General features: G+C 34.9%; 1 protein-coding gene across 1 annotated transcript in view; it reads right to left on the reverse strand.

Annotated features, from left to right (window-relative positions):
- Window positions 1–24943, reverse strand: part of LOC107589196 (UPF0606 protein KIAA1549L-like) — a 54236-nt gene that overhangs the window by 21894 nt on the left and 7399 nt on the right. The window contains exons 2-10 of the mRNA XM_016277560.1: window positions 10804–10991; window positions 10170–10332; window positions 8186–8764; window positions 5953–6068; window positions 2966–3188; window positions 2602–2735; window positions 2305–2473; window positions 1206–1265; window positions 615–766 (exon numbers count right to left, since the gene is read on the reverse strand). Of these exons, the coding sequence (XP_016133046.1) occupies window positions 615–766; window positions 1206–1265; window positions 2305–2473; window positions 2602–2735; window positions 2966–3188; window positions 5953–6068; window positions 8186–8764; window positions 10170–10332; window positions 10804–10991 (1784 nt within the window). The remainder of the gene's footprint in view (window positions 1–614; window positions 767–1205; window positions 1266–2304; window positions 2474–2601; window positions 2736–2965; window positions 3189–5952; window positions 6069–8185; window positions 8765–10169; window positions 10333–10803; window positions 10992–24943) is intronic.

Here is a 24943-nt window from a genome sequence, read left to right on the forward strand (position 1 = left end):
CAAATGCAAAAGGAATTGCGATTCCATTTGAGTTTTGGCAGGTTACATGCGCGACGCAGCGAGAGTGAAAAAGCAGACGTGGTAATTAATATTGCTATTTAAATATGACAGGCTCGTAACTCCTAAGACATGGGAAATACAGTTGCAAATGGACTTTGCTTTTTCATTTGAAATTTGGCCGTCACTGTGCGAAAGCGAAAATGCAAACGCTAATGCAGGATTTGCAATTGCATTTGGATTATGTCACAATTTATGCGTCCACATATTGTAAACGCAATTGAAAATACAATTTGCTATTCTATTTGAAAATTGTCCGGAATATCGTTCCATACATGAACACATTTTGCCACTTGCTAATTGGTTGTACTGGGGGCGGGGCTCACTCTAGTCTAGAGCATTTGATTGGACAAAAACCTGTGTATGTTGATTTTCTCCAAGCTGATTTCTGTCTGCCAGTCTTCCTGCTGACTTTCAAAGGAGCAATGTCATCAATAACATTCTTAACTGTTAGGATGAGTCATCAGGATGCAGGATGTGCAGGATGAGTCATCAAAATATTTGGTCTGTTTCTCAGGACAAGAAAACTACAGGCATAGAACAAACTGATGGCACACCTGGACAGTGTAATCGCCTACAGTCGTGGCTCTCCTGAAGCGAAGGCCACGTCGACTGGCAACCAGAAAGAGCTCCGCCAGGCGCTGCTCCATTAGACTAGCAAAGCTCTGATAACTCCCCTCAAGAGAAGAGCTGTCAACGTCCTGAATTACTAGAGAGAGAGAGAATGACAGAGAGAGAGATGAAGCAAGGTGACAAAGAGAACATACCTTTCTTACACTTTAAGTCTAAAAAAACTGCAATTACTACAGAATTGACCTTGGTAAAAGGATTTGTTCTCCTGACAGTGATAAATAGGGATGAACGGGGGAAAGAAGGGGGAGGAAGAGCTAACTAAAGCAACAGAGAGAACATTGAGTGCAAGAACTTAGAGCTAGAAATAGCTTTTCACACTCAATATTCTGATCCAATGTGATCTCAAATCAGTTGATGGAGGAAGCTAAATAATACATCAATAGCACTCCTCAGAGAAGAAGGCTCTCTGTGTTTAAAAGAAGCGGGAAGAAAACATTAGCTAGATTTAATCACATGACATGCTGGCAAATGGTTGTCTGGGTGCTGGTTAGTAGCTGAACTGTTGAGGCAATTACCTGTGATTACCCAGTAATCTCGGGTTGCTACTGAAGTGTTAAGGTTGTGGTACTCTAGAGCTGTGAAAAGAGAGAGAAAGACAGACAGATGTTTACTAGTAGACCATTCTGGCAAAAACAAAACAAAAAAAATGTTGTCATCATTTACTCATTCATTGGCGAGGATAAATGTGATTTTTTTCCTAATACATAAAATAAGCAGATCAATTATTGCCAAATGATCGTGGGACATTATTTTTTAATTTGCATACTTAAGATAAAATGTTTACTGAGAGTATGATTTGAAAATAAGATAAAAAAATGTAATATAATTATGTATTTTAAAAATTTTTACAAAATATATTTTCTTATCCATGGCACACAGGCATTTTATTTCTACATTCTTTGTTATATTTGTTAAAATTATATTTTACTTGAATAAAAAAAACTTGAATAAAAAAGCGAATATTGAATATTAACATAATATTCATTAAATAAAAAATTACATTAATTATGTATAATATATTGTTTTCTTTTATATTCTATTTTTAATAATTATATATAACATATTAATAATTGATGATTATGAAACCTGAATTAAAAAAATAATATTGAATATAAATATAATATTAAATGCACAGATATTTAATTTAATATTAATTATTATATCAATAACTTTATTCATTATAATTAATAATCATATTAATGTGAATCTACATGATATTTCATTCATATATACATGATTTAATTTGAAGCACATCTGGACTTTTAAGGTGAGATTATTATCACAATACTGATATCAAATAATAATAATAATAATAAAACAGGAAAAAAATAGCTGTTTAAAATGGTTTTAGATGGAGTATAGCATGTCACCCAGCAGAACAAGTCAACTTCCCAAAAGTTTTTCATATTGACTACCCATCAAAAAAGGAGAATGTTATGAGTCCTTGGAAAATGTCTTTTGGATCAACCAAAACTGAGGATCTCTGCCTCAAGGAAAACAAACTCATGGATTCAAACTGAAATAAACACGAACTACCATTTCAATGTGCATTAACATGTAAACACAAGCCGTGCAGCAAGTAAGATCAAGCGGTAAACACAAGCTGAAACTTACGCTCAGCGTTGATCAGAGGGGGGAAGAAGAGAAAGTAGCCCACCAGCTCGGAAGTGAGCTGGTTAAGGAGACCGCTGGACATAGTACCGCTCAACGGAGTGCTACCGTTCCACACCACATACACCAAAGTGACTGCCAAAGAATTCCCCGTTTGATACGTGTTCAGAATCTGTCCGAAAACACAAACAAACTGTAAATCCAAATCCAACAAACGAGCCCACAGAGGAACGGCGTTATCAGACCTCTGAAGATAAGCCATTTATCAAACTTTGTTTTCAAGTTCAATTGAAAAACTACCTCAACAGAAAGAGTCCCATAAGAGTCCTCCACTTTCTCCTGCGCCTCAGCAAACACATTTTCCAATCGTTGCTCCATCATTTGGATGAACCCGCAAGACTTGATGTCATCGGTTGATCCGACAAACCTGAGAACTAAATGTAGGAAAACAATAAACTGTTAAACAAAAACAGATTCCACATTCCAGTTACCAATCATTCTAGTTACCAAGTTTCAACAATAAATGGCTGTGGGCTTAAGACTGGCTGAATATGTATTGTAGATAAAGCGTAAACAAAGGGGCTACAGCATGGTAGCAAAGCTGGTCAGACATATAATTTCCAGTCAGATTTTCCAACAAACTCAAGTTGGAAAATAATCGTACCCGTTTTGAGCTGCAGGTGGATGCCGAGGCTGGGCAGCCAGGGGGCCACAGGATTGGGGATGGCCAACACCACAGGAACATACTCTCTGATGTCATTCAATAGCTTGTTGAAACCATAGGAAGTTAATGTGTCCATCACAACAGAGGCCACCAACACGGACTTCCCTCTCAAGACGTAGTAGCCCACAGTCACATTAGAAGGCGTGCAGATATCTTTTTCCAACTAGAGAGAACTCAGATCATGTAAAATGGCATGGATATCCATAGTGTATATCTAACAAAATTATTTCACCATTTCCATCAGCTCCTTGGCTAGTTCTTTTTAAAATGTCTACACCACCATTCAAATGTTTGGGGTCAGCAAGATTTTTTTACATTTTTAAATACTTTTATTTGGCAATGATGCATTAAATCAATCAAAAATTAAGACATTTATAATGTTGAAAAAGATTTCTATTTCAAATAATCTTTCTATTCATCAAAGAATCTTTTAAAATGTATCAGAGTTTCCACAAAAGTATTAAAGAACCAAATCAGCATATCAGAATGATTTCTGAAAGATCATGTGACACTGAAGACTGGAGTTATGATGCTGAAAATTCAGCTTTCATCACAGGAATAAATTACATAAGTGACTTATTTAAACATTATATTATAGTCTTATATATAGTCTCATTTAATATCATAAAACAGCATATTTAAAATTATTAAACAATAAATAAATGGGTGAATATTTCTTCAACTAAGATTTAGTTTTACCTTCAGATACAGACTTTAAGTCTTATATGAAAATCCATTATACAAACTATAAATTATTACATTTGAAACTACAATAATCTAAACAAATAATGAAATAATCATAATCAGTTCCAATATTTATTTTGTGAGAATTATTATAAAAAATAAAAATAAAAAAAGTAAATTTATTTTTTGTTTATTATTATTATTATTTTATTGTTACAAATTTTGACTAATATTATTTAATTGTGTGTATTTAGGATACATAAAATTCTAGCTATGAAATTAGGGTTAGCAAGACAAAAGAATTCAGCCGTGTTACTCAACAAATATAACTTTCTTCACAGAACACTAACGCACATTCATCAACTGAGACGTGATGGAAAAGACACACTGTGGTGGGATTGTAGTTTACCTTCAGAAAAATATGCTAAATTCTCCCACGATGCATGCAAACTGCTGGATAAGTTAAAATTAAAAACTACTGTGTGTGTAAAAAATGCAAACAGTATCAATATTTAAACAAGTTTTTAGCCTTACTGAAATCATATGCTGTTTTTATTCATAGTGTTATATTCACACAAATGCTCTTATTGGCTTTGTTTATTGTTAATTGCTTGAGGCAAATGCTAATACATATCCCACATGAATAAATTTCATCATATTGAGTCAAGTTGACTGACCATCTCTCTCTTTTTACTCCAACATAAACACACATAAACACACACACTCGTGTGTAGATAGTGATTGTGTCGTCTCCTGCTGATCCCTCCAGGGTCTGTAATCATACAGAACCTCTGATCTGATGGACAGTTGACGAGGAGGAGGAGAAAGAGGAGGGAAAAAATCACATAGTGAGCGAAAAAGACAAATATAGAGACAGATCTTGAAGAGAACAGATTGAGTCATTTGGTACAGAGCTTAATAGACACAGACGGTTGCTCTTCAAATAACAACCTTTTCAGTGGTCATTCACAATTAAAGAGAGTACACCCTAAAATGCAAATTTGGTCATAATTTATTCATCCTCATGTCATTACAAACCCATAAGACTTGCATGACTTGTATGAGAGCTTGGAATGACATGAGGCTGATTAAATGATGAGAGAATGTCAATTTTTGAGCGAATTGTTCCTTTAAATACTCTATTTAGTCGACTGCACTCCCCTCAGCATGTTGTCTCTGCTGTTACCATGATATCGATTCTTTATTTGCAGCATATGAGGTACCAGCGCTGTGCTATTTTTGGACGTGCCTTTCTGACGGACAGACGTGCAAATGCTCCTTCGGCTTCAAACCAAGTGTTTCATAAGACGGCCCTTTCTCAGCGCTTGAAAACAGGGAGATGTTCTACACAATCACATTCAATGAGCTGCATACTGAACATACACAGGAAACACCTCCCACACAGCCTCCCACCACACTGTCCTCTGCTAAACTACAATTCCCATGATGCAACTGTGATAAGGTCCCAGAGGACTGTGGTCAAAAGCACTGTGCTTATCTTGATGCTGCTGGATTCTACTGTATAAGGCATCTTTTACTGTGTTTCCAATGGCAACCAACTATTCCGATTAGTTCTTTTCATTATTTATTTAGCATTTCTCACTTCATGTTGCAGTGGAAGAGAAAGAAAAGGGTTTGGATAAGCTTACTACCATTTTTATTATTGCTGCAGTTTATAGTCTGTATACTGTGCATAGTAAGCAAATTATTTTTAAATTATGCATTAAATCTTGGATAACCTACCTCATTTGCCCTTTAAAAAACATATTTATCATGTTACAAAAGATATCTATTTCAAATTAATGTTGTTCTTCTGATCTTTCTATTCATCAAAGAATCTTTTTTTAAAAATTATCAAAATATTCACAATATTAGGCAGCACAACTGTTTTTAACATTGATAATAAGAAGAAATGTTTCTTGATTATTTAAATGATTTCTGAAGGATCATGTGACACTGGAGTAATGGCTGCTGAAAATTCAGTTTTGCATCACAAAAATAAATTACATTTTAAATATATTCAAATAGAAAATAGTTATTTTAAATTGTAATTCACAGTTTTTACTGTATTTTTGATCAAATAAATGCAGCATTGGTGAGCATAAGAGTCTTCTTTCGAAAACATAAAAAAATCTTACAAACCCCAAACCTTTGAACTTCTATAGCAGGTGTTTTCCTTCTTATTAACGGCCAAAACCACTGCGTAGTGGCTTGCGGCTCAAAACACATGCAAAACCACCAACCTGAACACGGACGTTGCTGTCATTGAATGCTCTCTGAAATGCCTGTGTGAAACCTTTAGACAGGTTCTGTCTCATTTCAGCTTCTAGGCGATTTCGTCGCATCTGGATGGACAACACTGAGGGAAAAATTGATACAACACATATGAAAAGCATGATTTTCTAAGCATCTCAAGGGAGACAGCCATGCCAGTGAACATGTCTATTTACTGTGAACATATGTTGGTTTCACTACAGTGCATATGCTGTCACTGTAGAATGTCGGAGAGGAGGAGTAAAATTACTGCATATGGTAGAGGAGCGTGGGGCACAAAGTAACGCGGGGTTAGTTGTAACACACATGGTTTGAATATTTCCACACATGCTAGCATAACAAAATTGACAGTATTTATTAGTTACCTTATCAACATTACATAGAAAAAAAAGTGTGCCAAAATTCTAAAATCTTTTGAAGATATCAATGAACATTTATTTTACCATATAAAATTAAAATTCTGGCTTAAGTACATTTTTCATCTCTGTTTTTATTAATCATTTAAAATGAGACAAATCTGCTATTATTTTAATCTCCAATCTGTTATTTATCAGTTTAGATCATTTTTTAATGATTCGCTAACTAGCAGAAGACAGCAACTGATTTTAAACTCCAGTTGCGCAGATGGAGCACGTTGTAACACTGCGTTACAATGTGCTATTCAATCACATTAGCAATGTAATTTACACTATTTACTTTAATGAATTTTAATGAGAAACAACGAGAAACAGGTGAATAAAGACTGACAGTCAATGTTTAATGTTTAGAAATTATTATTTCAAGACATGTAAAGCATTTTTGCTCGTTTATATGGGCCGTCCCAAGCATGATTGCAATGTGTTCATTGTCACTCGAAAATCAGATTATTTTTAATTCTGAAAAAACGCCATTATTTTATTTGAAAAAAATAATTATTTTATTTTATTAACAACATATTTTAGTTTGTCTTGTATATATTTTTTTCATTTGATCAGATAACATTTTAAGCTGTTATATGGTCATGTTACAACGTGCCCCTCAGATGTTACAATGTACCCCACCTACGGGGCATGTTGTCACATTTCACTTCCATTTATTTTTTGAGGGTAAATAAAGAAAAACATATACACTGTAATCATGAAACAAAGCAATATATTTGTACTAGACAAGTGTAAAATTACTGGGAATAAAAAAATATTTATTCTGAACCCCATGTGGATTTACACAAACTGAGAAAGTCAAAAAGTGTTACTTTGTGCCCCGCTCTCCCCTAATATTATTTGCATAATAAAGCCTTTCACAAGATTAAGTAGATGTGCATTTGTAAACTGGTTTTGTCATTTTTCTCTGTTGTAATGAACTGAGCATAATTTAAATGTCAAAATGCCTTTGTTATTTAATTTTCATTTTAATTCCATACCTGTTGATTATTTTTCTTAAATACAATTAAAATCTAATTAAAAAGACTGAAATATTTTAGGCTAAGTGTGCTAGACTAAATATCTAATATCTAAGTGTGCTTACATGCACAAAACACTGCAAACCAAAAAAAACAACAACATTATATTAATAATTAATTTGTATTATTTTTAATACTTTAATACTTATTTTATATAACTTATATTTTTTTATATTATATTATTTTTATGCCATGCCATAGCCAAACCTATTTTCATCACAAGAACTGATAGTTTAAAGTATGACAAATAATAAATAAAGCACTGTACAAAAGATTTGTCTTTTAATTTAAATCTAAATTGTTTAAATTGTGATAGAAAATATTTTTTTTCCTGATAAGACCTTTTTATTAACATCCATTGAATAACTTTTATTATTTAATAAAATGATGAATTCATTTCTCAAAATGTAAACAAACAAATGCAAAAAAAACAAGAGCATTTACATGCGAAATCAGGGTAACTGTAAAAAATAGGTGTCCTGATTGGTTTTGCTTAAAATGCGACAAATGTTTTCCCAAAAAAACTGTTTATGTCTAGGTATGATGATATGTTTTACTGTCTATACTATCGGTTAAACATTATTTCAATGCAAAATCTACAATTCAGCTTAATAAGCCACAACATTTTCTGTAATGGAATGTAAACTGCATTGACTTACACTGATTTGTGGCGTATTTGTGCCATTACTAAAGTTGCCTAATTTCTTTATTTAATTTTCACTAAAAACAACGAGGAGGCACTCATACAGTAAACAGGGGCTCACCTGTTTTCACCCATAATCTTTCGGTCACGTTACAGGTCAAAGGTGAACTGTCAGTAGGAGGGGTGCTCGCTTCAGTCGTGGTACTTCCAGAGGTAGATACAACAGTGGTCTGAAGAGGGGTTGTCGTTGTTGTGGTTGCTAAAGTGGTTGTAGGTGTTTTTGTGGTTGTTGTGGTGGTGGTAGTTGTAGTGGTAGTGGTGGTTGTCGTCGGTGGTTCCGTCTCGGTTGTTGTGGTCTGGGTGGCTGTAGTGGTCGGCATTGTGGTCGTGACCTCTTTCACCACGACGATGGCAGTGGGCGGAGTCACAGTCATTGATGTCACAGTTAAGGGCGTGACAGTCGTGGTGGTCACTGTGGTGAGTTGGAGAGTGTCGCTGGTCACAGTGTGGGAGTTGCTGCTTGCTGAAGAGCCGGACGAAGCGTTTTCAGCCCTTTCAGAAGTGCCGTTAAAAGCGGAAAAGGAGACCGAATTTGTCACATTGTCAGTGAGTGTAGCATCTGTCTCTGCCACAATCATGAAAGAGGATCCCGGGGCGGTGGGAAGATCAGGGTTTCTGGGGAATTCACTAAGAGTCTCGTCTGAAAGCAGAGAACGTTTGAGTGAGCCACCTCAGGAGCAGGAAGTGAGATCGAGGACACACATGATCGCTCGCTGATGGTGAAGAATGACACATAGGACATGTGGGAGAGGACAGATGTAGCTCTGGGGGATTATGCAGTAGCGGGACTTGTTGAAGTGTATAATTTTTGCGCCCCACTAGTGTCATCAAACCAAATATAACCGAAGATAATGATTTAATTTTCCATTGATCAGACAAACAGTTTCAATGAGAGGCAATGGTGAGAGGTTGGGCTAAATGCCATGCGCAAAAATTACATACTTCAGCTTTAACGTCAACATGAAATCAAAGTTGACCAAATCAGGATTATTAGGGTTATAATATACATATTAAAAAAAAAGTTTTTTATTTCAGCTAGTTGCCAAGGTAGCATTTCTGATTTAGTGTAATTTGATGTACTTAACTAAAACTGCAATAAAACAAACAACAACTTGTTTAAAAAGTTTAACAAAAATTCTAATGAAAACCGAAAATATTCAAATAAAACCTGATTGAAAATATAAATAAAAACTATAATAGTATCTAAATGATACTAAAATAACACCACTGCTCAAAAAGGGTCAGTAAGGGTCGGTAATGCTCACTATAGCTGCATTTATTTGATCAAAAATACAGCAAAAAAAATATTATTACAATTTAAAATAACTGTTTTCTATTTTAATATATTTTAATATTCCTGTGATGCAAAGCTGATTTTTCAGCAGCCATTACTTCAGTCTTCAGTGTCACATGATCCTTCAGAAATCATTCTAATATGCTAATTTGCTGCTCAAGAGACATTTATTATTATTAGCATCAATGTTGAAAACAGCTGTGCTGCTTCATATGTTTGTGTAAACTGTGATATATGTTTGTTCAGGATTCTTTAATGAACAGAAAGTTCAAAAGAAGAGTGTTTATTTGAAATAGAAATCTTTTGTAACATTAAAAATATCTTTACTGTTACTTTTGAACACTTTAATCATCCTTGATGAATAAAAGTATTAATTTCTTTAAAACGATATATAATATTAACCAATAATATCAGTCTAATATTTCACAATCCAATCAAATCCTGATGAAGTCCTAAATATATTCACGATTTACTCAGAAATACGTCACGTTGCACAAGTAAAATGGGATGTGAATGCAATTTCATGTTGACTTTAAAGAGAGTATTGTAAAAAATGTTGATGATGATGATTACGATAACAGCAAACACAATGACCTTGAAAATAATGATGACGGTGATGATGAACAAATGGTGAAGAAAGGATGATGACAACATCAAATCAGCAAAGTCCCTGAAAAGAAATCCCTTTAAATACACCACTTCTTGATTTCTGTACTCAGCATTGATTCAACAGCTCACAAGCTAGCGGTACCTGAGCTAGTGGTCAAGACACTGTTGATTTTATGTGCCGGGGACGGTGGATTTGGCACTCTGACGCCCTGCTCCCCAGCGGACTTTTGATTGGTGCGATTGTCACTGTTGCCGGGTGGGGAGGGCAGAGAATGCACCAGCGCCTGAGGCTGTGTCTCTGCAACCTGCAGGGTCTGCACCGAGGCGAACACAGGCTGCTCCCTTGTGCTTTCTGCCCTCGCTGGTGGGGAGTTGTACAGCGAGGCGAAGTCTTCATCCTCCAGCAGCGACGAAGAGACTGTGATGTTTGGGGCTCCGGTTGGATCCTGGGAAGGACTGAGAGGTTGTCCTGATGCCTCGAGTCTTGCTTCATCTGTAATGAAAAAAGATGTTATGGTGCAAAATCATAAACATCTACCGTTTTTGTCTTATAGGTGGAAATGCACTAGAGGAAATCCAAAAAATAAGCGTATGATTTCATTTGTTGAGCCAAGATTTTAAATACTTGAAGGCATTAGAGGCAGCTGCATTAAGCTTGCAAACCTAATGACACGCACTGGTATTTAATCAGCATTAATGATAATGCGCTGTATTAAATTGCTCTCAAGGTATTTGAAAAATTGAGAAGAAGAAAAAAGAGGCTGTGTCTCTGCAACCTGCAGGGTCTGCACCGAGGCGAACACAGGCTGCTCCCTTGTGCTTTCTGCCCTCGCTGGTGGGGAGTTGTACAGCGAGGCGAAGTCTTCATCCTCCAGCAGCGACGAAGAGACTGTGATGTTTGGGGCTCCGGTTGGATCCTGGGAAGGACTGAGGGGTTGTCCTGATGCCTCGAGTCTTGCTTCATCTGTAATGAAAAAAGATGTTATGGTGCAAAATCATAAACATCTACCGTTTTTGTCTTATAGGTGGAAATGCACTAGAGGAAATTCAAAAAATAAGCGTATGATTTCATTTGTTGAGCCAAGATTTTAAATACTTGAAGGCATTAGAGGCAGCTGCATTAAGCTTGCAAACCTAATGACACGCACTGGTATTTAATCAGCATTAATGATAATGCGCTGTATTAAATTGCTCTCAAGGTATTTGAAAAATTGAGAAGAAGAAAAAATTACGGGGAAACAAGCCTAGCAGGCTGCCTCGCTGCCTCCTTCTAAGGTAGCATCATGTCATGGAATATTTTAAATGACCGATTTTGGAACTCTACTTTTGCACAGAACACTCGATTCGCAATTAATTTCAGTAGAGTTTGTCGTTAACATCTTGAAAAGCTAACAGCGCAACACTTCTATAGTAAGAATAAAAATGATTCTCTTAATCAGCACGTTTGTCTTTTTTTTTTTTTTTTTACAATGAAAATATCTTAATACAAGATACATTTACTGAAAACCTATAAAATTGAGTAAGACATTAAAATTTGTTCTCAGAAAATCTATTTAGAATTCAGGTAATTTTCTTGTTTAAAGCATAAATCTCACTAAATTTTGTTATACTGTAGTATGTTTAAAAAACTGTCAGCCATTGGGTAAGAAAAATATCTTATTAATTCAAGATTATCTAAAAACAAGTATTATTATCTTTATAAAAGATAAATGCATCTTGTTTTAAAACATGTATGGCAATCAACATTTCTCTCTTCTGGCAGCCATCCTGGATGGATTTATCGCTTATTTAATCTAGCTGTTTTTGTAAACATACATGTTCCTTACTTGTTTTTTTTTTCTTTCTGAAATATTTAAATACAAGATAAATATTTTCAGTAATGATAATTATAAAACAATAATTGTAGTTGTAAATGTAAATGTAAAACAAAGTTTAGAAAAGATTTATGCTTACAAGAAACTTTCTTGAATTTGAAATATATTCTCTGGAAATACTTTTTTAAGTTTTATTTCAGAAAATGCATCTTGTATTAACAAATTTTTTACTGTAAAAATACAAAAATGCAAATTAAGAAAATATTTTTTAAAGTGTACAAGGGTGTGCATTTAGTGAAGTCCCTCTAACATAACATAACATAACAACATAACATAACATAACATAACATAACATAACATAACATAACATAACATAACATAACATAACATAACATAACATAATAATTATTTTCAGTAATGATAATTATAAAACAATAATTGTAGTTGTAAATGTAAATGTAAAACAAAGTTTAGAAAAGATTTATGCTTACAAGAAACTTTCTTGAATTTGAAATATATTCTCTGGAAATACTTTTTTAAGTTTTATTTCAGAAAATGCATCTTGTATTAACAAATTTTTTACTGTAAAAATACAAAAATGCAAATTAAGAAAATATTTTTTAAAGTGTACAAGGGTGTGCATTTAGTGAAGTTAACATAACATAACATAACAACATAACATAACATAACATAACATAACATAACATAACATAACATAACATAACATAACATAACATAACATAACATAACATAACATAACATAACATAACATAACAACATAACATAACATAACATAACATAACATAACTCTCTTGGGCAGCTTTGAATTATTTAGCTTGCTTAACATTTCAGAAAAGAAAATCACAGCAGCCCTTCTCTCGATTGCCATCCATGACTGTTGGCAAGTCGATATGAGATGATTAATAACGTGATTAATCGACTTTTACAGCTCTTTACTTTATTTTTATCTCGGGGAACATAACATGGATGGAGTCATACAATAGTGACTTGTGGACATTAATCATAAATCCTTCAGCCGGAGGACCAAATTAGAAATGTGCAGGGCTTCTAGGGTGCTGCGAGCTCTCTCTGTCCTTTTCTCACTCTCTTAAAGCATAAAGCTTCAATCCTTTCCTAATGGGTTAATTAACTCACCCAAACACATCTTATATGAGATTAGTCACAAACACCATAAACATAATATTGCAACTTACATCTGCACAAAATGTTGCAAAAGCACAAGTAAATGTGAACAAAGTACTCTACTGATGATAGACAGACAGACAGACAGGCAGACAGATTAGTGTAAAATTATCTGGGTGGATTGGATAGTGTAGAATTACCTGGGTGGATGGATGGATATTGTAGAATTATCTGGACAAACAGATGGATAGATAGTGTAGAATTATCTGGATGGATGGATGGATGGATGGATGGATGGAAGGATAGTGTAAAATTACCTGGATGGATGGATGGATAAATGGATAGTGTAGAATTGCCAAGATGGATTATGGATATTGTAGATTTATCTGGACAGATGGATATTGTAGAATTATCTGGAGGAATGGATGATTGTGCAGAATTATCTGGAGGGATGAAGGGATGGATGGATGAATAGATAGTGTAGAATAATCTGGAGGGATAGATGGATATTGTAGAATTATCTGGAGGGATGAAGGGATGGATGGATGAAAATGGATTGGATAGTGTAGAATTACCTGGGTGGATGGATGGATATTGTAGAATTATCTGGACAAACAGATGGATAGATAGTGTAGAATTATCTGGATGGATGGATGGATGGATGGATGGATGGAAGGATAGTGTAAAATTACCTGGATGGATGGATGGATAAATGGATAGTGTAGAATTGCCAAGATGGATTATGGATATTGTAGATTTATCTGGACAGATGGATATTGTAGAATTATCTGGAGGAATGGATGATTGTGCAGAATTATCTGGAGGGATGAAGGGATGGATGGATGAATAGATAGTGTAGAATAATCTGGAGGGATAGATGGATATTGTAGAATTATCTGGAGGGATGAAGGGATGGATGGATGAAAAGATAGTGTAGAATTATCTGCAGGGATGGACAGATGATGGACAGATAATGTAGAATTATCTGGAGGGATGGATGGATAGTGTTGAATTATCTGGAGGGATGGATGGATAGTGTAGAATTATCTGCAGGGATGGACAGATGATGGACAGATAATGTAGAATTATCTGGAGGGATGGATGGATTGATAGACAGACAGACAGATAGATAGACAGATATTCATCAATGCCATATTTTAAAAAACATACAATCTTTTAAGTTGGGAAATTTGATTACATATACAGATCTTTGTCTCGTGTATAAAATCAAACATGGACTGGCTCCTCCGGTATTGAGCCAGTTTGTAAACATAGCACCAACTGGTTAAACAAGAAGTGCAGCAAGTGACTGCATAGTCCCGTTAAGAACAAGTGCATTCAGTCAAACGGTGTTTTCGGTTAGGGCTACTTGTGAGTGGAACTCCATCCCAACTCACATTACAAATTTGAATACTTATGCCTCTTTTAAGTTTCCCTTAAAGAAGTGGTAATAGAGAGTCAACATTGTCAACATTAATTTTATACACTAATTTCTGCTGCCATCTTGTCTTTTCTGCTCTACCTGTTTGAGAATTTTATTTATTATGTATATGAGCATGGTTGGTTTAGTACTGATTGAATGTTTAAGGCTAAACTACTGTTACTTGTTAGTATGCTTACATTATCCTTGCCTGTATATTAATATTATTGGTACATTGCTTGTCATATTGTCTGACAGTGGGATTGTGTGTGTATGAGTGAGCTGGTGTTGATTTGTTGGTTCTATGTATAGCCTAATTTTTAAGCAGATTTTTATTGTATTGGGATAGAACTATATGTATTATGTATAGCATAAACTTTATACATATTTTGGAGTGTGTATGTATAGATTATTTATTTTATATTTTTAGGGTGACAATTTTAAAAATAGCCTTCAGGCTAATTCTGGCACATTGTACATTTTTTAAATGACTAGATAGGGACGGACGGACGGACGGATGGACGGACGGACAGACAGATAGATAGATCTATCCATAATTACACCAAATATCTATCATAAAGATGGACGGTTAGATTACAATTACACAATATATAGCAAGAACAAAATCAAGAATCTTGATTCAAGAAATAACTGGGTATTAATATATTTTACCAAAAAAACAAGACATTCTAATTAAAAATGATTTTCTGCATAATGCGTGTGTGTGCAGATTCTGTAAGCGGTCACATTGAATTCCTATTCTCCAACAGATAGCCACCTGCTCCGACAGTTAGAACATATGGGATTGTCCTGATTAACAGGCAGCTAGAGAGAAGATGTGAAGGGGGCTCTGGCTGTACTTCCAACCCATCGTCCTAATGACTGCACTTCCTGTGAACGGGATAGCAATGAACTCTGAAAACTCTAGATACTTAAGTATGCTTGTTGCCGGCCTAAGAAGATTTGCGTATACGGTAATGACTTGGGTCGGTAAGCTGAGCCAATCAAAGTCTACTGCCAGGCAGAACGGAGCGAGTTGATTGGAAGACAGGACGATAAATGCCAAAATGGCTTCATCCATCACAGTCCCTAAGAGCGTAGCCTGGTCTCAAATGGGTCCCGCTGCCACTGCATATTGTTCTATAAATGGGAGCTTTCTAATCAATGATGTTAAGTGTTAAAAATGAAGGGCATGTTTCATATTCTGGAACCGAGTCCTGCTTTAATGTAACTGGAGATCAGTGGGCTAGAAAGACATGGACCTTCTCCATTATGAGGACAGGTGGTGAAGGGGGCTGATGGGTAACAGGCCAAAGCCATTGAAGCCCATGAGGGAGTATATGAGGGAACTGAAGCATGGAGTCACACCATTCCAGCAGGACAGATCCGTGTCCATAGTCTATTCATAGATCCCATCTGCTTTTGTTGCATCTTGTTGTGGCATCCCAAAGGCAACGGCATTACATCTGTTTATCATAAAGTAAATACTTCAATATTTAAAGGGATATTTCGTGCAAAATGTGTCATTCCAAACCCATATGAATACAATAGATCTTTTTTTTAAATATCCTGGCCATTTGTTTTCCAACACAACGAAAAGAATGAGGACTGAGGCCGTCAAGCTCAGAAATGACAAAAAAGAACCACAAAATATCATAAAAGCGAACATACTCTATGACTCATGCACTATATTCCAGGTCTTCTGAAGACATTTGATATGTTTCTGTGAAAAGCAGACTGAAACATAAGTTCATTTTCTCTAAATAGCAATGTCCAATTTGTGAACAAATCAGTTGTGAACGAATCAGTTAATTCCTGAAGAGTAAAAGTAGTAATGTCTAATTTGTGAATGAATTGTTCTTTTGAGGCAGATATATTCAATGAACCTGTTGATCCAATTCACAAAACTGATATGATCGATTAATTAACAAATCAAACTGATCTGTTTCTTGAGGTCTGTTCAGAGCCTTTGTATAGCATCAGAAGACTTGGAATATGACATATGAATCGCATTGACTACATTTATAATGTTTTTATGATACTTTTGTGTCCTTTTTAAGCCTGAAATCTCCCGTTTTTGCATGAAAACAACAACAGTATATTATTCAAAACTTCTAATTTTATGTTCCACAGAATAAAGAAATTCATACAGGTGTAGAACCACATGAGAGTGAGTAAATTATGACAGAATTAAAAGATTTTTATCAACTATCCCCTTAACAAGAGGTGCACCATAAATCTAAACATTTTCTTGATAGTACTATGTAACTTGCAAAGAGGACTTTGTTATTTTAAAACCCCATTTCTGCAAACCTGTGGTATATTTCATATTTTCAACATCATAAAATTTTACAGCAAAGCAGATTAGGGCGTCTATGTGCAATTAAATGCTTTGACATAGAATGGGATGTCATCCAAACAGACACCCATCAACCCTCAGGAGAAAAAGCACTTTGAGCATTGCATATCAAAATTATTACACACTGACCACAGACATTGTACAGAAGTCTCAGCTGTGGAAATATTTCAGCATTACTATCATGATGTACAGTTCAAATATAGTATCATGGCTTAAAAAAAATTCCTATTAATTGTCAAAAAATATATATACATACACTGGTTTCCAGCTAAAATGAACACCAGTAATTAGATAATTTAAATAAATAGATAACTGATTTATTTTCATGTGGTTCATTGCACAGTACTATGTTATGACCTCAAAACACTTTTGTAAACGAAGATATTTACAAATTTGCATCATATGACTAACTTCGTAGTAAACTTGCTCAGTAGCTCACCTGGTACAGCATTACATTGAAATGTAGAAGAAAGCTTAAATGGCATGATTGTTACAGCAAATGCTTTTTTATTATACTTTTGCTTTTGTTAACACTATTGGTTAGGTTTAGGGTTTAACGAGGGTGGTACATTATTTTCAAACATGATAGAACATTGACCTTTTAGTGCCACTTTTCAGACATTTAATTTCCCATCTACTTAGAAACATAAAACAACCAACCTAAAAAAATGGCTAGATTCACGTTTATCTGTTTCAAATAAAACTAAATGTGCTTTTAGCACTACTCTTTGGACATTTCACTTAGAAAGTGTTGCACAAAGCAAGACGGTGGCATTTTGCAGAAATATTTCTTCAGGCATGTTTTTTTCTTCTTCTGTTTTTCAACTTTCAACATGGCGTAATACCATGGTGTAATGATGGTGCAGGACTCCAGACTGCGACCATTTTTTCTGCCTGTGCGACTAGATTTTGTGAGCGGTCGCACTGGCGCGACCACCGCGTTGTTCAACTCACAAGCGCTGCCATTTCTGTTGCATATGAGAAACATCAAATGGCAAACGAAGCTGTACACATAACGAAACCGCTCTACTCGTTTGAACTGCGTAGCACTTCGAGTGTAGAGCGTGGTTTATACTTGCCGCGTCAGCACGAGCGCGAAGGTGCGCGCAGCAAAAATGACACGAATGTTGATTTGAACCGATGGATGGTTTTCATGCTAAAGTAAAGTAAAAAACCGCTTCTTAAACCAGAGAAGGTGAACATGTTGGTATTCTTGTGGGGGGGAAAACATGCAAGCACTGTCACCAACAGCAAGTTTAGTTTTACTTTTCTTTTTGAAAATTTTGAAAAGCTTGTATCTTTGTGGTTTACCTCACGTTATGCTATGGAGGCTCTCTTTTATTGATTTATTTTTATTTGATTCCTCAGTGTTTGCAAAATTTTCTGTAATTTATTAGTCGGTATATAATACAGCATGTGGTGTATGCCATGCCTCGTCTTATTCGTTTTTGTTAATAAACGTTTTGTAAGCTAGTTTGTCATTGTATCTTACTGTTTTATTGTTGTTGTGCTTTTTAATTAAGAATAACAATTAATCAATATTTTGTTTTAGTCCCAAAAAGTGAAAGGTGTGTAGATGTATGAAAGCAAAACAGACTATCTTTTCTTGTAAAACGTGATCGAAAGTGAAAGCACCTAAAGCCCGGCTTATAACATAGCAAAAGAGGGATTCCCATTCACAAAATTCAAATCACAAATACTACTACTGATGAAAAAGAACGGTTAAATGTTAACCACTTTCGTTTCCATATAACTATAAACTATGATAAAAGTTCATCAGCATGCACTGATTAATCCCATGTTGTAGCGCCAAAAAAAAATACAAATATTGCGACCAACTGAGAAAGTTAGTCGCAAAAGAGTGACCAGTGGGAAGAATGAGTCTGGAGCCCTGTGGTGTCAAGTGGTAAAACCATGGTACTGAATGATTAACCTGATACTTCAATGGCATTCCAAGGTATGTCAAAGAATACCAGGGTATATGCTCAAAAATACAGTGGTACGATTATGGTACCATTTTAGCGGAGATGAAGGTCTGTTCTCATTTTGTAAAGGTTTAGCACCATGTTTATTAATCATGATGTTCAAAACACCAATTATGCTACTCAGTAATGTTAAATTAATTACGTACAGCACATAGCACATACTGTACCTTAAAATTTGGCTATAATGAGAGCTGCCAACAAGAAAAAAAAAAGAGAAACAATTGACTCCCATTTCAACAAACTGATCTCAGCAGGGTAGAGCTGGACAGCCAGACTAAATTAAGACAACACAGCACATTTGCGTTGGGTATTCTTGTTTACATTCAGATTCTATTCTTAGACGTTCTTGTTCAGACACCTAACAGCGTTCAAACGGGTTTGAGGTTGATTAACAATGACAACATTTTCATTTTCATTTGAACTATCCCTTAAAAGCTGAGAGCTGCCAACAAGAAAAAAAAAAGAGAAACAATTGACTCCCATTTCAACAAACTGATCTCAGCAGGGTATAGCTGGATAAGGCCAGACTAAATTAAGACAACACAGCACATTTGCGTTGGGTATTCTTGTTTACATTCAGATTCTATTCTTAGACGTTCTTGTTCAGACACCTAACAGCGTTCAAACGGGTTTGAGGTTGATTAACAACGACAACATTTTCATTTTCATTTGAACTATCCCTTAAAAGTATAAAATCCCAGTTCTATCTTCCTTTTTTCTTAAGGCAAAGGAAAAGGATGCATCATAATATATGAACAGCCGGTGCAAAAACAACACCTTAGGGCCTTCCTTAAACTAAGCAACAACCCACATCTTTCAGTGTATTTTAAAATGCTGTGAGCAAGGAAATTAGGGGCATGGCGGACACGCACATCCCACACACACCAACACCATCACTGTTTTTAGATGAGGCATGGGATAAATCTGAGAGACAGGGAACAGTGTGCTCTTGGCGGGAGCTGAGGTAACAGCAGTGGCAAGCAGATTTGAGATTTGAGCTGTATTAAAGTTTATCCTTCTGCTGATGGCTATATGTGTTTTTAGAGTTGATATACGGCGACACACCTGCTGAGAATACAGGGATGGGTAAGTGCTGCAGAGCACAGCCCATCTTTGAATAATTCAAGTGCTGGCTAAGCATCTGGTCCTGCATCAAAAAGCAACATGGCATGGCCGAACTGTGCATCAATGTCCGTGTTAAACATCACTAACTAACACTGATTAAGAACCTGTGTGTATTGTGTAATATTAAATTTAACATATTTAACACCTGATTTTCCAGTTATAAGCATAGTTAACCCCCCAAAAAATCATACATTATTTAGCCTCATGTCGTTTCAAACCTATATGCTATTAGTTTTTCTGTCATGTTTGACTGAAAAAATAGCAGCATATGAGTGTGAAATTATTATAATTTTTTTTTTACTAGAAATAAGAGAAACATTAACAATACAAAAAATATAAAAAGTTAACTTATTTCAGCTAGTTGCCAAAGCAGTGGTTTTCATTTTAATTTAGTTTTACTTGATGTAATAAAATAACTCGATTAAAAACTGAAAGAAAAACAACTATATAGAAATATTTGAAAAAAAGACAATAAAAATATAAAATCACTCAATAAAATTACTAAAACTTTAAAATGAAAATACAAAAAAAAAAATAATAATAACTTCATATATATATATATGAACTTATTTTAAAAGTTTTTTATGATTTATTTTCTTTCATGAAAATGATTTCACCATCATTACCTGTCTTTTCTCCACTGTCATGTTTTAAATGTACCAAAAATGCCAAAATAGAGAAAATAGCATAATTTATATTCATCAGTATATTCTATGGGAAAGATATGAGATGCCATTCATTCAAGATTGAATCATCTTTCACTTGAGCAGGAATCTTCAATTCATTCCCACCATCCATCCTCGATTATTTTCAGAATGAAGTTATGTGGCCATAAACAAATAAATACTATCCATCTAATAAACAAACGAATTCGGTTTTTGCATAAAAACAACCAAAATCAATTGCGACATTATTTACATGCACATTTCACCCAAAAATTACAGAAAATTTGACTGAAATACAATTTTTTTTACATTTAAATCAGCATAAATGAAACAGCATATCATTGTTTTTCTCATCACAGTAATGAAAATAAGATTTTTGCATCACAGTAATGAGAATGTAAACTGGGAAATCAAATGTGCTTAAAATAATGTCACTGGTTTCCCGAGACTCCCCCGTTTACATCACAATCCTGAAAAGTGAGCCATTGAGCTGCTGTAATCATAAAAGCTGTGGCTCCGTTTAGCTGAAAGGATGATGACATGAATTCTCCTATAATGCCTGATGAGTTTGTTGAACACCTGACAAGAGATCAGACACCATTCCTTCATACAGAATCACTCCAGACCCTTCAGATTCACAGCTCCATATTGGTGCTGCTTCTCTTCAGTTCACCCCAATCCAACCATGGTTTGTTATAAGATTTCTAACAGAAGCAGTCAGGTTTAGATTTTTTTTTATCTGTTGGGATTTGATAGAATCCATGATGCCATGTATCTGAACAAGATGTCCAGGACCTCTGGCAGAAAAACAGGCCCACAACATATATATATATATATATATACAGGCTTTCTGACCCCAAGACTCAACTAATCACTGCAATTCTCCAGCTGTGATCCTTGGAGTGTCTTTGGCCACTCAAGCTCTCCGCCTCACAGTGCATTGGGATGATATAAACACACACCCTCCTTGTGAAGGGTGTCAATGATTGTCTTCTGGACAACTGTCAGATCAGCAGTCTTCCCCATGATTGTGTAGCCTAGTGAACCAAACTGAGAGACCATTTTGAAGGCTCAGGAAACCTTTGCAGGTGTTTTGAGTTGATTAGCTGATTGGCATGTCACCATATTCTAATTTGTTGAGATAGTAAATTGGTGGGTTTTTGTTAAATGTGAGCCAAAATCATCACAATTAAAAGAACCAAAGACTTAAACTACTTCAGTCTGTGTGCATTGAATTTATTAAATACACGAGTTTCACAATTTGAGTTGAATTACTGAAATAAATGAACTTTTCCACGACATTCTAATTTATCGAGACGCACCTGTATTGTGAATTGTGATATGAAAAAATACAGGAATCCTCACCAGATGACTTGAATACATATGTTTGGAAAAATTATTCTAGAGTGAGTGGGATGATTTTTTGGGGGGATTGCATCTGCATAGTAAATATATAAATCAATACATAATGAAAAAGTAATTTTTACTCTTGAGATTTTTTTGAGTGTGAAATCCTATTAGGGCTGAACAATTTGGTAAAAACCTGAATAATTTAGGTTGTTAATTTACTTTTTACAAGAAACAACAAACTAACCTTTTTTCTCATCAACTAAAATAGTATTGTCATCTACTAAAATTAGATGCAATTCAAGTCAGAAAACTGACAAAATCATGAATATGTAATGATGAAATACTGGCTGAAATTTAAAGGATATTTATATCAAACAACACAAACTACAATTAAAACAACAAAAAAGACATCTATAGAATGTGTTTATACAGAAAAAAAGGCTTAATTCAAACACTCACACCATAGCATTATTTCAGTGCATTTTAGCAACTAGTTAAACTGGATTGCGGGTGGTTAGTGAATATAGACGCAGGTTTTGGTGTTGTAATGCAGCACTGAAAAGTAGCGCAGCTGTTTAGTGAATTGGCCCTCAGTCTCTTTCCCAGTTTTCCAGACCATCTCTTATGTTCAAGCCAATCTGACCCCCAGGGAACAGAGCAGAGCAAGCTAGAGTCCTCGAAATACGCATTCTACACACGAATTACACTGAATATTATGGGCTTTAGCATAGTAAACATGACATGGCCACATAACATCAGCCCAAAAATAGATAATCCCATTATTTTTTACATGGCATAATTTTCCCCAAGAGATTTTTATTAGGGTAAAGCTGATGAAGTTGGAGGTTCGACAAGGACAGAGCTCATTATGCATAAAGCTCCTTTTTCCTTTTTCTTATCTAATGAGCACTGTCATGTGTGAAATTCCAGGTGTGAAGATGAAGCGCGGTACTTTTATTTCAAGATACGAAGGCAACCGTTTAGCAATTAAATATATCTAAGTATAGGAACAAAATCGAATGTGGCGATTCCATCAACAAGAACAAAGACGGCCGCCTGATTTAATTACGCAAGCGATTCCACAAGCATAAAGAGAATTATGCAAATGCACATGCCTAATTAGCTTGGATATTTGCTCCGGTTGTCCCGTATGTTTGCTGGAACGACGTTTCAAACACCTCTAGAGTCAAACGAGGCCACAGTTATGAGTTCCGTGTAAATTAACAGCGGTCGATGGTTGAGTAAAACGAGGACGCAGCTTTTGATCAGGCCCAAAAGACAGACAGATATCAGACACCGAAACATGAACAGCTGAGCCAGTCTGGAGCTTTGATGTACTTCTAAAAAAATGAGTGCGCTATAAAAGCTACAAAATAATAATTAAATCACCAACATGCTACCAAAAGCACCATAAAACAAGCGATGTCTCGGTTTATGATCTATTGACCCTGTAATGCCCCTTTTCCTTGCCCACAAACCAGATTAGCCCCTCCCCAGCATAAACCTTGTTTCATAAGCCTGAGGAGATTTTCAGGTGTGAGCTGGCACACAATTTCATTACGGGTTCTCCGAATTGTGTATTAATCTGGCAGGGGTCAGCATTAATCCCTTGATCTAAGCGAAATAGATAAAAGTGAGGGAGTAAAAGGGAGCAAAACGCTAACTCTTTGGTTTATGGCATGGCTAATGGACATCATAATCTCTTCATTCATTAACAAAACAGATTAAATAAAACATATTTGTTTGTCATCGCTCCTGGCAAAGGAACCCTTTTAGGGAGATGGTTGGCATCAGATGGCTGGATCTAAGTATTAGCTCGATGCACGTGACCTGAAAATGAGTGGCTTGTGTGTTAAAGCAGATGTCCTCATAGGCAAGTGACAAACAAGAGAGCTGTTATAAAGCAATAAATGACCAAGAAGCTGTATAATTAATACAAAACATTAGGGATCAATTTTTCTGGCTGATAATTATTTTTATGTTATGGCTGCCAACCAATAAATGGCTGATAGTAAAATTATATTTTAAAATATATATTATACATTCAAATATAATATTTTTTCTAAATAAATATAAAATAAAAATCAATATAAATTGTTTTTTTTTATAAAACATTAATATTTGAAAATGTTATTAAATTATACTATTTTGTTTAAATATAAAATAAAACACTAAAAGGAAATTAAATTCTACTAATGAATTTAGGCATCATAACATTGTAATGTACAGAATGAAAAAATGCATTATCATTTTGATATTGGCTAAAGATTTAACAGTATTATTATATTGTTAGACTTTTTAAAGTTTCACTTTAAGCAAGCGTTACATGGAAAAATACTATTACCGGCCAATAATCAATATCACAACAGCATTTTAATGTCAAGTAAAAATAAAAGATAATCTACGATTACAAAAATAAAGTTAAAATGTTTTGAGAATAAAGAAAAATTGTGAGAAGAAAGTCGTAGCAATATGAGAACAAAGTCTTATATGAGATTAAACTTGTAATAGTTTGAGAATAAAGTCAAAACTACTAGTCATAGGAATACAAGAATAAAATTGTAACAAAACAAGGTCACAAAGTCATAATGTTTTGCGAATAAAGTAATATTTTGAGACTTTTGACTCCATTCTTAAAATAGTACTTTAATCTCATAATGATATGATTTCATTCTTGTAATCTTATTTTTACTTATATGCTGTCATATAATATGGAACCCTTATATCATCCATCCCGACAGAAATCAATTATGGCATGCAATAAATGTCGTCAGATTGAATGCTGCAAGTTTAAATCGGGCTCGCAACAATTACAAATCCCATTCCAAATATCACAATATCATATTGTACATTTATATTACATGGTTACATGCCAATAACTCCAGAAATCATAAAGCAAATGCAAATCATAATAATGTTACGGAATAAATGCTGACAGACCCCATTTTTCATACCTAGTTAAAGTGTTAATAAAGTATGCTAGACTTTTTATGGTAGTCTAGGCCTACACTTCAATCTGAGTCATACTTATAAAAGAGTTAGCACAACCACATTA

The sequence above is a fragment of the Sinocyclocheilus grahami genome, unplaced genomic scaffold (genome assembly GCF_001515645.1).
Source record: "Sinocyclocheilus grahami isolate Dianchi unplaced genomic scaffold, SAMN03320097.WGS_v1.1 scaffold113.1, whole genome shotgun sequence".
NCBI classification, from domain to species: Eukaryota; Metazoa; Chordata; class Actinopteri; order Cypriniformes; family Cyprinidae; genus Sinocyclocheilus; species Sinocyclocheilus grahami.